Raw genomic sequence first — 13,073 nt, 5'->3', positions numbered from 1 at the left:
ATGCGTCTGTCTTGGGGCTGGCCTGGTGGTGTAGCGGTTAGGTTTGCACACCTTGCTTCAGCAGCTCAGGGTTCACAGGTTCGAATCCTGGGTGCGGACCTAGCCCTGCTCATCAAACCACACTGTGGTGGCATCCCATGTAAAATAGAGGAGGATTGGCACAGATGTTAGCTCAGTGACAATCTTCCTCAAGCAAAAAGGAAGATTGGCAACAGATGTTAGCTCAAGGCCAATCTTCCTCACAAAAAGAAAGAAAGAAAGAATGTCTCTCTACAAGGTGTGTGCATGTCCACATGCACAGACCTACTGTTTTTGATTTTGTAACTTTTCCAGTGGATGTGACTTTCTTCTGTGCTTGCCCCTTCTCGCTCCAGGTAATGGGTTTTGGTCTCTACCTGATGGATGGAAATGTCAGTAACATTTACAAACTGGATGCCAAGAAGAGAATCAACCTCAGCAAAATTGATAAGTTCTTTAAGGTCAGCGCCTGAAGCTGGGACCAGGCAGGGCGCCCGGGGGTGGTCTCTCTGGGGAAAGGAATGAAATTAGCCAGCAAGCAGTGGGGCCTGTTGATTGCACTGTAGCTCTAAAGACCAGGAGAGGAGGAGGAGAAAGAATGACAGGGCCTCCAGCTGCCCTCAGCAGGGGAATCTACACGATAGAAGGCTGATTCCGAAAGTCAGACACTTCCCAGCCTCAGGATTCAGCTGGAATTCAGCCAGGAGGCCTTACGATTCTTCCCATAGTGCTTTTTCCCATTCCTGAAATCCCTTGCCTTCTAAAGAAAGGAGTGCATCCCAGAAGACAGCGCCTGCTTTAATTTTTAATATAAATCAGAAGTCACAGAAGCAGGAGTTAAAGACTGGATTTTAAATGGATTCACATTTGCGAAAAGCTGAGGCCCCCTCTGCTGCCCCTGCCTCTGGGCCGAATGCCTTATCAGCGTCCATCACACGCTCTGTCCATTCCAGTGCCTCAGAGATGGGATCTTCTGGCCCCGAGTCTTTAAAAATAAAACCTCATGGATAGATTAAGCCTTTGAGGTTTTCGCAAAGGGATTTCCTATTTGCAATTGAATTCCATGTTGTCAGTTTGTTCCAGCGTTGGGCACTTCAGGCAGGGAGTGGAGCCTCAGGTCAGACATGGAAAAGCCAGGCCTACCATGCAGAGCAGAACCCCTCGGCGGTGTGGTGTAGAGGGGATACAGGCTGGGCCAGGGTCCCCCGACTATTCGAGAGCGAGGGGAAATAAGTCACCAGAAGGCATCCTGTGGCTTAGCTTGGTTTCTTTTCGAGGCTAGAACTTTCACTTATCTCTGGAGCTGCCCGGAATGAAAACAGGGCTTGTCTCACGAGACCCTTAGAAAACCTGCCTCTGCCCGAAGTCAGCGCGGATGAGATGGTGGTGGGGTGGGGGAACTCCACCTCGCTCACACGGGCTGGGTTTTAGGCTGGCTCTGCCTCTTAATAGCTGGATAACTTTGAGAAAGTTACAAAACCTCTCTGAAACTGAGTTCCCCAGCCTGAAAAAATATGAATGCTAAGAGTGTCTCCTTCGTAGGGTTCCCTGGAGGATTCGGTAGGATTCCGTAGGTGAGTCAGAGCCCTGGGTTGTAATGCTGGCTCCTTGACTGTTCTGACTTTGTAGGAAAAAATCCCTTAAGCTGCCTAAGCTTCAGTTTGTTCATCTGTGAAATGGGGATCATAATAGTACTGACCTCACAGGGTTATTGTATGGACTGTTTCTTGTTTTGTTTAATGCAGTGTTTTTTAGAACTGTTTTAGGTTCATAGTGAAATCGAGCAGAAAGTACAGCGATTCCCCGTATACCCCCTGCCCCTCCTCATGCACAGCCCCTCCCATTATTAAAATCCCCCAGTGGAGTGGTACATTGTTAAATCGAGGACCCCACATTGATAACATCATAACCACCCGAAGTCTGTAGTTTACATTAGGGTCCCTCTTGGTGTACATTCTTTGTGTTTTGACAACTGCAGAACATGTATCCACCCTGATGCTATCGTACAGAACAGTTTCACTACCCTAAAAATCCTGGTTTTGAAGCGCTTGGCACAGTGCCTAGTGCATCAGCAGCAGACGGTAATCCCGGCCTCCCCTCCACTTGACCTGGCCTTCCGATGAGAGTCGTCTGCCCTCTCGTGTTAGGTGATATGGCTCCAATTACTTCACACTGTGGAGTTTCTCAGGAAGGCCACACCCTGCCATCCGCATCCGGGTACTCACTCCTAGTCCGATGTTTGAAGCAGCAAGAGTCCTCTAACCAGAGGAAAATTGGAGCAGAAAGGACCCTGCCTGAGGAGCAGGCCATCTGGTCCTCATCCTTCATCTGTTCTGCCCGCTGGGTGACCTTAGACAAGTCACTTTGCCCCTCTGGGCTCAGTTGCTAGAACATAGGGTTGGTTGGAGGCGGGGGAGGACCTGTACACTGACTGGGGCTCTTTTTGGTCCCAGGGTCCCACGGTAGCATCATGGGAAGCAGAAACTAGGGATTGGCCCAGAGGCACATGGAAGCCAGCCTGGCCTGGTGCAAGGCAGCCCCGGCCCCTCCCTCCCTCAGCGTCTCACGCCTGTGTTTGCTTCCTTTGCAGCAGCTGCAGGTGGTGCCCCTTTTCGGCGACATGCAGATAGAGCTGGCCAGATACATTAAGACCAGTGCTCACTATGAAGAGAACAAGTCCAAGTGAGTGCCTGCCGTAATGTCTCTCGGCTCCTGTGAGGATGCCCAGCCCGGGCAGGGGGCGAGGGGCCACTTCAGCCCCTCCTCCCTCCCCAGAGCCCTGGACAAGTGGATCCCATCGGAACTCTGCAGGGGGGCCATGGAGGGCACTCTGAGCCCGGTTGTATCCGCCCTTTGCTGCCGGGGTTCAAAAGGGCTCAGAGCGCAGCCACCCGCCCCTCCTGTCCCAGCGTGGAGCCACGCCCCACCGTGGCCAGCTGGAGTCCTCCTCTGCTCGAGAAGGGGGAGGAATGGCTGGCCCTCGAGGTCAGGTGGAGCAGGGCAGCTTCATCGCTCTTCGGCACCCTGATCCTCCCCTCAGGTTTTGTGTCCAGCCAGTAAGTATGTCACTGAGTGGTTCCTGCAGTTCCACCTGTGAAGTGGGTTGATGGCCTCACCTTAGGTCATCTTACAAACCACCGTCCTAGGTAATCTGTGCTAAGATCTGGTGTGTCAGTGCCTCAGGGAAGTTGGGGGACATCCTGCTATAGCCTTGACCATCCCTTTGACCTTTGAGGTGTTAAGGAGGCTGCTTCTGCCTGCATCTCTTCCCAAAGCCGAGTGACTCTGGCCTTTCTGTACAGAGGGGCCGACTGTCCTTTAGTCAGGGCTGAGGGTGTTACCACCTTAAAAATACGTAAATGGAGTGTCCTTGAACTCCACCAGCTTCGAGCACCTGTGAATGACCTTCACCAAGGAAAGGTGGTTTAGTCTCTTTAAAACCTGCCCACTGCAAGAGTGGGCGGAGGTTTTCTGGGAAAAGCATGGAGTCGAGAATGCTGAACTCATCTGCTCATGTTTCCTGCATCAATTCTCAACCACCTGATGTTGGTTGGGAATAGTGATGTGGCCAGGGTCGGGGGTCAGAGGTTCCAGTGAGCATGTCCCCATCCCACACAAGTAACTCAGAGTAACACCAAAGTGTAAGTGTGACGAAGTCCGTCACCCTCTGTGTAGCCTAATGAGGGCCATTTGGGGGCTTCTTTTGAAATATTAAATTCTTTCCAAAACGTTTATCTGCCTCGTTTGGTGCCCATGCTTTTAGTCTGTCTCCTGGGTCACCCGGCATGGGATGGTGGAAGCGGGTGAAGGGTACTGTCTTTTTTCTCTTGGGGAAGGAGAGTGAAGGTTTTCATTCATTCATTTCCATTGGTTTTCCCAATGGTATCTTTCAAAAAAGAATTGGAGAGGAAGGAGGAAGAGGAGGAGTACAGAGAGAGAGAGTGTGAGCACACGTTCCAGCAGTGCCTCTCAGAATGATCATGGCATCCCTCCACATGGAGTGCTTCCATGTTGCCAGGTCACTGTGGAAAAACAGGCACAGTCCCTTTAGGTTTTTCCCCAAAGGCCCCCTCCGAAGCCAGCTTCAACCACAGGCTATCAGTGCTGTCAGAGTCAGTAGATAGGTTGTGGGAGGTCGCCCACCTTGATTTTTGTTTGCTTGGATTCCAGCCTTTTGTAGCCCTAGAGAGGCTGCAAGTCCCTCCTCGCTCATATAACTGGTAAGTACCGTGGCCACAGGATAGCTAGAAGAGCCTGGGGTTGGGTCTCAGGGAAGGAAGAAGGGCTATTCCATTCAGCCTGCAGTCCCCACGGCATGGGATCTAGCAGGCTCTCTTGCTGTGGCTGGAACGCCTCTTGGTTCCACCCAGGGAAGCTTTCCCCATTGGCTGCGCACCAGGAGCAACTAGTGAGTAGAAAGAGCCTGTCCCGCCCAGGCACCTAAGGCCAGGACCCATCCGACCTCATGATTTTCTGCCCAGGTGGACGTGCACCCAGAGCAGCATCAGCCCCCAGTACAACATCTGCGAGCAGATGGTTCAGATCCGGGATGACCACATCCGCTTCATCTCCGAACTTGCTCGCTACAGCAACAGTGAGGTGAGCTCGCTCTGGCTGCCAGGGTGGAGCCCTGCATGGGCCCAGGGTGAGAAGTCAAGAAGGAAATGTTCACAGGGGATAATGGAGAGCAGGAGTGAGAGGATGTCCGTCAGAGGCAGGAGGGCAGAATGGCCAAGAGCACGGATTTTACAGTCAGACAGAACTGGGTTTCATTCTGGTTCTTCTGCTGACCTTCACAAGTTATTCAATATCTCTATGCATCAGTTTCCTCATCTGTAAAATGCGAGTAATAACAGTATCCTGAAAGGTTCATTGAGAGGATTAAACCCATGATTCATGGAGCATGCCTTGTGCCCAGCAGATAGCAATGGCCCAGTCGTTGTTCTATCTCTTTATGATCCAACCATCTCCACTCTGGATGGCAAGAGAAACAGCTCTCGACACTCATGCTCATGGCACCATCTAAGTATTTTAAAACTACACAGTAATAAATGATCGTTGTAATAAGCCAGAAAATAACAATTAAGAGCAAAAGAAGGCCATAAAAATCTGCTGTAATCCCACTAATTGCATTTTTACTAGCATTGAAATTTTCTTTTTCTGAGTACAGAGACATGATCAATGCGCAAACCTCAGAAAAAATACAGATATGCAAAAGGTGGGAAAATCAGTCACGTGAAATCCTACCACCCGGAACCAACTATGATTAATACTTGGGTTTATATAGCCTTCTGGATCTGTTCCCACATAAACCCTTCCAATAACTATACATGTTGATTTAACAAACACAGGTCCCCTGATTTGAATGCCTTCATCCCCTGGCAGTCCTGGGTGACTCACTATCCCATGTGTGCTCACTGGTTCCACCATGTGGCTGGTGGCCAGAGTGGTCCGGTTTTCCAAATCCTAACTCAGAAAAGATCTTTGATCAACAGGCAACATGTTTGAAATGAAGACAGTCAGACAAATGCAGGTGGTGTGCTTGTTGGACCAGTGACCCACGTTCTTGGGAGGGCTCCTGGTGGACATGGACCAGGATCAAGCCCAGACCTTTGGCTTTCATAACCATATGTGCCAATCAATTGAGCTAAAGCTATGGGAATAATTTAAATGCAGGGGCCTCCTTCATTCCTTGTCAAGTTTTGGTGTGGTCTAAGAATGAATCTGGCTCAAAGTTATTTTTTAAATTATACACTTTATACATGTGTGTATACAGACGATTCTTGTTATTTGCTGCAATTGTGTTCTATAAAGTGGGCATAAACTCTGAATTAGCAAATACTGAACCATTCTCCCTAGAGGAAATGCAGGATTAGGTTCTTGTGAGCCTCTGGTTACAACATTTTCATCAACCAATCAATACGTAACCTTGTTTCATGTGCTTTTCTGTTTAAAGACACCTTATGTAATACATATTGTTGATTCATTAACATTGACTCACAGCCAATGGCACTATAACTCATGTCTGACAAAGCTGATCTAAAACCGATTTTCTGCATAAGGCACTTCATAACCCTCTTACTGTTAGGAATGCCAGGCCAAACTTCAGCACTGCACTGGGGCCATTTTAAATAGTGAAATCATCAGTAAAAAGTACAAAATGTGGAAAATGTGGCACTAAATAGACCACAAAAAGGACACTTGTTTACAGTTCAGAGCTTAAACAAGAAATCAGCATTGCTTTGTTCAACCTCAGCTGGGAACGTGACCAGCTCTTTTTTTTGCAGCTCTGTGCACGTCTGCACATGACCGAGAAAGTGCTGTGAGTGGTGATGTTGAGGGTATGAATAAATTTTAGTGGAGTAGGCAGATTCACAAATACGGAATCCACAAATAGTGAGGACTGGCTCTCTATGTATGTGTGTGTGTACATACACACATATATACACGTGTGTTCGTGCATATGCCCATGCATACATACGTATTATATTTCACTGTGGAATATTACACATTGAAATAGATGTTTGTCTTCACCAGTGCTTTTCAATCAGTGAGTCATGTCTAGTTAGTGAGTTGTGAAATCAGTTTAGTGGTTTGTGATTAGCATTGTTGTACGAAGTAAAATAGAAAATCAGAGGAAATCCCATGTATTAAGAGTAAAATTGCTTCTGGAAAAATGTTTCATGTCTATATTTAATATCTCTGGGTAGGTACATGTTCCTGAGTCACTGTATAAAATTTACTTCCTACTATAAATTGCAGTCGGAAAATATGGAGAGCTGCTGCTCTGCGATATCCTGGGGTGGCTGTGAGTGGGGCTCTGGCATCACGCCACCTCACTTTGCACCCTCAACCATTGACAAGCCACGTGGCCTTCAGGAAGGCACCCGTCTGAGCCTCAGTTCACCTGTCAAGGGGGTGTAGCAATAGCACCTGCCTCGTAGTGCTCTTGGGAGAATCAGTGGAATAATGGATGAAAGTGCCAGGCACATAGACAGTGAGGGTGACAGCCGATGTTCCCCAGGTGGTGACAGGCTCCGGGCTGGACAGCCAGAAGTCGGACGAGGAGTACCGCGAGCTCTTCGACCTGGCCCTGCGGGGCCTGCAGCTTTTATCCAAGTGGAGCGCCCACGTCATGGAGGTGGTAGGTGTCCTGGACCGAGGGCCTCCCACCCACCCCCGCCCCGGACTCACCTCTGTTCACTTGGAATCTGTCTGCCTCTGCCTCTCCCAGGACTTTTTTTTTAACAGCTGTATTAAGATATGATTCACATACCATACTATTCATCCATTTAAAATGTCGATTTGTTGGTTTTTGGTATATCCACAGAGGTGTGCAAGCATAGTCAAATTTAGAACATTTTCGTCACCTCTAAGAGAAACCCCGTATGATCCTCTCCCACTCCCTATCCCCCTAGTCCTAAGCAATCTACTTCCTGTCCCTATAGGTTTCCCTATTTGGATGTTTCCTGTAAGTAAATCATGGAATATATGATCTTTCGTGTCTGGCTTCTTTCACTTCGTATGTGTTCAAGATCCATCTGTGTTGTAATACCAATCAGGGCTTCATTCCCTGTTATGGCTGAATAATATTCCACTCATGAGCACACCACATTTTGTGCATCTGTTCATCTGCTGATGGGCATTTGGGTTGTTTCCACTCTCCCCAGTACTCCTGGAAGCTGGTTCACCCCACCGACAAGTTCTGCAACAAGGACTGCCCCGGCACGGCAGAGGAGTACGAGCGAGCCACGCGCTACAACTACACCAGCGAGGAGAAGTTTGCCTTTGTCGAGGTGGGTGCTGACTCCCTGGGTCTTCTCCGCCCCCAGCGGCGGCTGCTCACTGTCGGTTGTGGTGGTTCCAGGAGTGGTTGAGCCAGACGGCAGCCTTGGTCCTCCTCGCGTGCGTGGACTGCCCTGTCCACCGTCCTCCCGCCGAATTCGTCTCTGTCAAAAGTTACTAGTCAGAAATGATTAGAAACTCATTCTGTTCTTAAAAATCTGAGGGAAAGGGGTCACTCCGTTAGAAAAATGAGCAAAAGGAAACCAACTGAAGAAGCAGAGAAAAACAAAAGGCTAAAGAGATAAGAAAAGTGTGCAAAGTGCTGAGTGCTCAAAGAACTACGAATAAAACCTAAAAGGAGAGGTGGTGTTTACCAGGCAGGATGGTAAAGATTTAGAAGGTCGGTGGTGCCTTTGGCTGGTTGAAGTGTGGGAAATAGCCCTTCTCAGATACTTTGGGTGGCCAGTCTGCATTTTACAGGCTTTCTGTGAGGGCAATCTGATCATATGTATTCTATTTTTTTTATCGTGCATTCCCTTTGACTCAGAAGTTCTGGGAATATATCCGAGGAAAATAAGCCAACTGTACCGAGATGTATGTACAGGGATATTTATCACAGTGTTGTTTATATGTTTTCACCAAAATGTGTGAAACAACTGACATGTTCTTTAATATGGCACCAGGTAAAATAAATCCCAGTACAGCTATGTCATTTGTTGATGCTCTGCAGCCTCTGAAATGGATGTAGCTGCATGGAAAGATATGCACAGTATATTGTTAAGTTAAAAAAAACAGGTTAAAGAACAGCATGTAGGGGGCTGGCCCCGTGGCTGAGTGGTTAAATTTCTGCGCACTCTGCTTCCATGGCCCAAGTTCAGAGGTTTAGATCCTGGGTGCAGACCTGCTCCACTCATCAGCCATGCTGTGGAGGCATCCCACATACAAAATAGAAATTGGCACGAATGTTATCTCAGCCAATCTTCCTCAAGCAAAAGAGGAAGATTGGCAACAGATGTTAGGGCGAATCTTCCTCACCAAAAAATAAAATGAAATAAAAAAATAAAGAACGGCATGTAAAGTGATCCCGTTTACACTGAAATTAATGTACTTTTACATATTTGCTCAAATCTGAAGAACTTAAGTATTTATTTTCATTTTTACCAACCCATTAACGGGAGTAATTTCTAGAGAGAAGACTCTTAACTTCCTGCTTTATAACCTTCTCATTTGTTTTTTTGTTTGTTCAATTTCAAAAAGATATTTCTATTTGGGGGAAAAAATTCCTTCACACTAGGTTGTGAGTGACAGCTACCTCTTTCATGACCATCTGAAGCCTAGAAGTCAGAGACCTGCATCCTACCCTGGGCCCTAAAGTCACCTCATCTCTCTCAGTCTCAGCTTCCTTATCTGTAAAATGGAGCTGATAATCTCTACCCACTTTCATCCCAGAGTTATTGTTGAGAATCAAGCAATAATTGTCAGAGATAATGATGCAGATGAGCTGTGAAAGCTGTGAAGGGTCAGACACATGTAATGGGTTAGAGATGTTCTTTAGCAGATCTCCAAGCTGCACTTTAAAGGACTGAGGCTCAGGGGTGTAATTCAGGCAGGAGACAATTTGTAATCATACTTGGCATCGCACTGCGTGGTCCAGTGACCTGGCATTTCCATTGCTGATAGTCAGCCAGGAAGACAGTATCCCCATCGTCATCACTAGGAGAGAAAATCCTTCTCAAACCTATTTAAAGTGACACTTACAGTCAGAGGGGACATGCAACTTGGTAAAAGTGTGTACACTGTTCTTTCTTTAATAAAAGGGATACATATGCACAGGAAGTAATTTAGAAAACACTCCTCCCAACCCCCTGCTACCCTCACCTTCCCACAGCCTCATAAAATCATCTGAAGACAACCACCAGTAACATTTTGCTGCATTTTATTCTAGTCCTTACTTTACTGTACTTTGAGAGGTTTTATAATTTTTATTTTGTTAGTAAAATATGCAAAAAAAATTTAAGAAAAGTAGTTCTACATGGCATTTAACAACAATAAAACAAGGCAAGAGTAGTAACCTGTGCCACCACACTCCTCCCTGAATCCCAAAATAAGAAACGTCTTTCACCTCATTAAGCTATTTCTTCTGGTTTTTATCTCGCTATTTCTAAGTGACAGGCTTAGGAGGCCGTTTCTTGGTTTTTCTATTTATGGCATTTTCTGTTGATTTCCTACTGTGGGAGATAACGATTCAGCTCTCTCATCTCCACCTCCCAGCACACCCGGTTCCCATTTCCCATCTTCCCAAAGTGGGAATTTAGTTTATTGGTTTAATTAATTTTTGCTTAAATTAATAACTACTCTATATTATTATAATCAAGAAACTGTGGTTCATCACTGAGTCACATGGTCTAATGTCAGCGCATTTCTCATACAACTTTGGTTTTTCCTAGAATTTACAATGCCTTATTTTTTGTTTATTTAGTTTTCTATGAACCTATCAAAAAGGAAACCTCAAACATAGCAACAAAATGTGAAGTTTCTTACAAAATAGTCAATCACAATCATTATTTTATGAATCCTATTATTTTTTCTTGAAGCCCTTGCTGCTGAAGCCCATTTTTCTTCTTTCCAATCCCAGCTGGTTTGTCTCTAGACCTGCTGCCGGGCCACAACTCTGAGATGTGTCCTCATCCTTGTCCTGGGGATTCCCTTTCTCTCTCTGTTGATCCCAGGGCTGCCTCTTTCTTTATGTTGGTGGAGGAAATCCTCCAAGAGCTGTCTCAGGAAGGAATTATGGGAGAGAAAGTTTTTGAGATCTTGAATGTCTGAAAATGTTTCACTTCTACCCTCACTTATAGATATAGGTATAGAATTCTAAATTATAAAGTGTTTTTTTCAGAATTTTGAAGATTTTCTTCCATTGTCTTCTAGTTTTCAGTGTTGTTGAAAAGCTAGATTCTGTTCTAATCCCTGATTCCCTGTTATTTTTTCCTCTATAGAATTTTTTTAATAATAGCATTATTAAGATATAATTCACAGACCATAAAATCCACCCTTTTGGGGCCGGCCCCATGGCCAAGTCGTTAAGTTCACCCGCTCTGCTTCGGCGGCCCAGGGTTTCGCTGGTTTGGCTCCTGGCCACGGACATGGCACTGCTCATCAGGCCACGGTGAGGTGGCATCCCACATGCCACAGCTAGAAGGACCCACAACTAAAATATACAACTATGTGCTGGGGCAATTTGAGGAGAAAAAAGCAGGGAAAAAAAAAGAAGATTGGCAACAGTTGTTACCTCAAGTGCCAATCTTTAAAAAAAAAATCCACCCTTTTGAGTATACAATTTGGTCATTTTTAATATATTCAGAGTTGTGAAACCATTACCACTGTCTAGTTTTATGACATTTTTATCACCCCCAAAAGAAACCCATACCTCCCTTTCCCCATCCCTCCGGCCTCTGGCAACCACTAGTCTACTTTCTGTCACCATAGATTTGCATATTCTGGAGATTTTATATAAATGGAATGGTATAATATGTGATCCTTTGTGACCGACTTCTTTCACTTGGCATGATGTTTTCAGAGTTCATCCATGTTGTAGCATATTTATCAGTACTCCATTCCTGTATGGTGGAATCCTCCTCCATTGTATGGCCGTATCACATTTGTTTGTATATTCATAAACTGATGAACATTTGGGTTCTTTCAGCTTTTTTGGCTGTTATGAATAATGCTGATATGTACACTCATGTACAAGTTTTTGTGTAGAAATATGTTTGCAATTCTCTTGGATATATACCTAGGAGTGGAATTTCTGGGTCATGCAGTAACTGTATGTTTAAAAATTTGAGGATCTGCCGATTTTTTTCCGAAGCAGCTGCACCATTTTACAGTTCCACCCGCAGTGTGTGAGGGTTGTGATTTCTTCACCCTCACCATCATTTGTTATTGTCTTTTTAACTTTCACCATCTTGGTGGATGTGAAGCGGTTTCTCCTTGTGGTTTTGATTTGTATGTTCCTAGTAGCTAATGATATTGAGCATCTTTTTATGTACTTATTGGCCATCTGCATATCTTCTTTGGAGAAACATCTATTCAAATTCCTTGCCCATTTTTTCACTTGGGTGGTTTGTCTGTATATCTATCTGTGTGCCAGTACCACACCATTTTGATTACTGTAGCTTTGTAGTAAGTTTTGAAATCGGGAAATGTGAGTCCTCCAACTTTATTCTTTTTCCTCTCTAGAATTTTATCATCTCATCTCTTTATCCTTGTGTTTCTGAAGTTTCACTGTGAGACATTATGATGAGGGCCTTTTGTGTCATTGTTTTAGATACTAAATAGGCCATTTCAATGTGGAATACGTGTTCTTTAGGTCTGGGAAATTTCCTTGTATTTTAATTTTGATAATTTCCTCCTCTCTATTTTCTCTTGTGTCTTTCTGGGTTTTCTGTTTGTCAGATGTTGGGCACCCAGGCTTTAGTGTCTAATTTTCTTATCTTTCCTCTCTTATCGTACGTCACTTATTTTTGTTCTGCTTTGTGAGATATTCTGTTAAATTCAACTTTAACTCTATAGTATTTATTTTGCCTATCATATTTTTAATGTCTAAAAGCTCCATCTTGTTCTCTGAATGTTCCTTTTTTATAGCACCCTGCTCTTGTATCATGAATGTGATATCTCCATGAGGATATTATAGTTTTTTGGAATCAGGTTTATTAAGGTATAATTTATCTTCAATAAACTGCATCTGTTTAAATTGTATGATTCAAAGAGTTTTGATAGTTGTATACTCTCCTGTGAAACCACAAACACCATATATGACATTTCCGTTTTCCTAAAGACTTTTTGTGCCATTTGCAGTCTATCCTTCCCTCCATCCTTTGCCCCAGACAATCACTGTTTTTGTCATCCTGGATTTGTTTGCATTTTCTAGAATTTTATGAGTTATGTTTGGCTTCTTTTACTCAGCATAATTTGAGTGTCATCCACCTTGTTTTGAATATCAATGTTTGTTCCTTTTTATTGCTGAGTATAATTCCATCATGTGGATATACTACAATTAGTTAATCCACTCAATTGTTGATGAACATTGGGCCATTTCCAGTTTTTGGCCAATATGAATAAAGTTACTTTAAATATTTGAGTATAAGTCTTGGTGTGCACATAGGTTTTTATTTCTCTTGGAATGGTCATATGGAAGGTGTATGTTTAACTTATTGAGAAACTACCAAACAGTTTTTCAAAGTGGGTGTACCATTTTATATACCCACCAA

The 13,073-nt window shown here is 44.7% G+C and overlaps 1 protein-coding gene across 10 annotated transcripts in view; it reads left to right on the top strand.

Moving 5' to 3' along the window:
• Positions 1–13,073, top strand: part of CYFIP2 (cytoplasmic FMR1 interacting protein 2) — a 125,237-nt gene that overhangs the window by 36,560 nt on the left and 75,604 nt on the right. For 6 of the 10 annotated variants that reach the window (XM_023617332.2, XM_023617329.2, XM_070233934.1 and 3 more), the window contains 5 exons: positions 375–479; positions 2,609–2,700; positions 4,500–4,617; positions 7,043–7,162; positions 7,689–7,814. In XM_023617332.2, the coding sequence (XP_023473100.1) occupies positions 375–479; positions 2,609–2,700; positions 4,500–4,617; positions 7,043–7,162; positions 7,689–7,814 (561 nt within the window). The remainder of the gene's footprint in view (positions 1–374; positions 480–2,608; positions 2,701–4,499; positions 4,618–7,042; positions 7,163–7,688; positions 7,815–13,073) is intronic. The other 4 variants (XM_023617333.2, XM_023617331.2, XM_070233936.1 and 1 more) reach the window with 1 other exon arrangement.

Source organism: Equus caballus, chromosome 14 (assembly GCF_041296265.1).
Source record: "Equus caballus isolate H_3958 breed thoroughbred chromosome 14, TB-T2T, whole genome shotgun sequence".
Classification (NCBI taxonomy): domain Eukaryota; kingdom Metazoa; phylum Chordata; class Mammalia; order Perissodactyla; family Equidae; genus Equus; species Equus caballus.
This window is presented reverse-complemented; position numbering and strand designations above follow the sequence as displayed.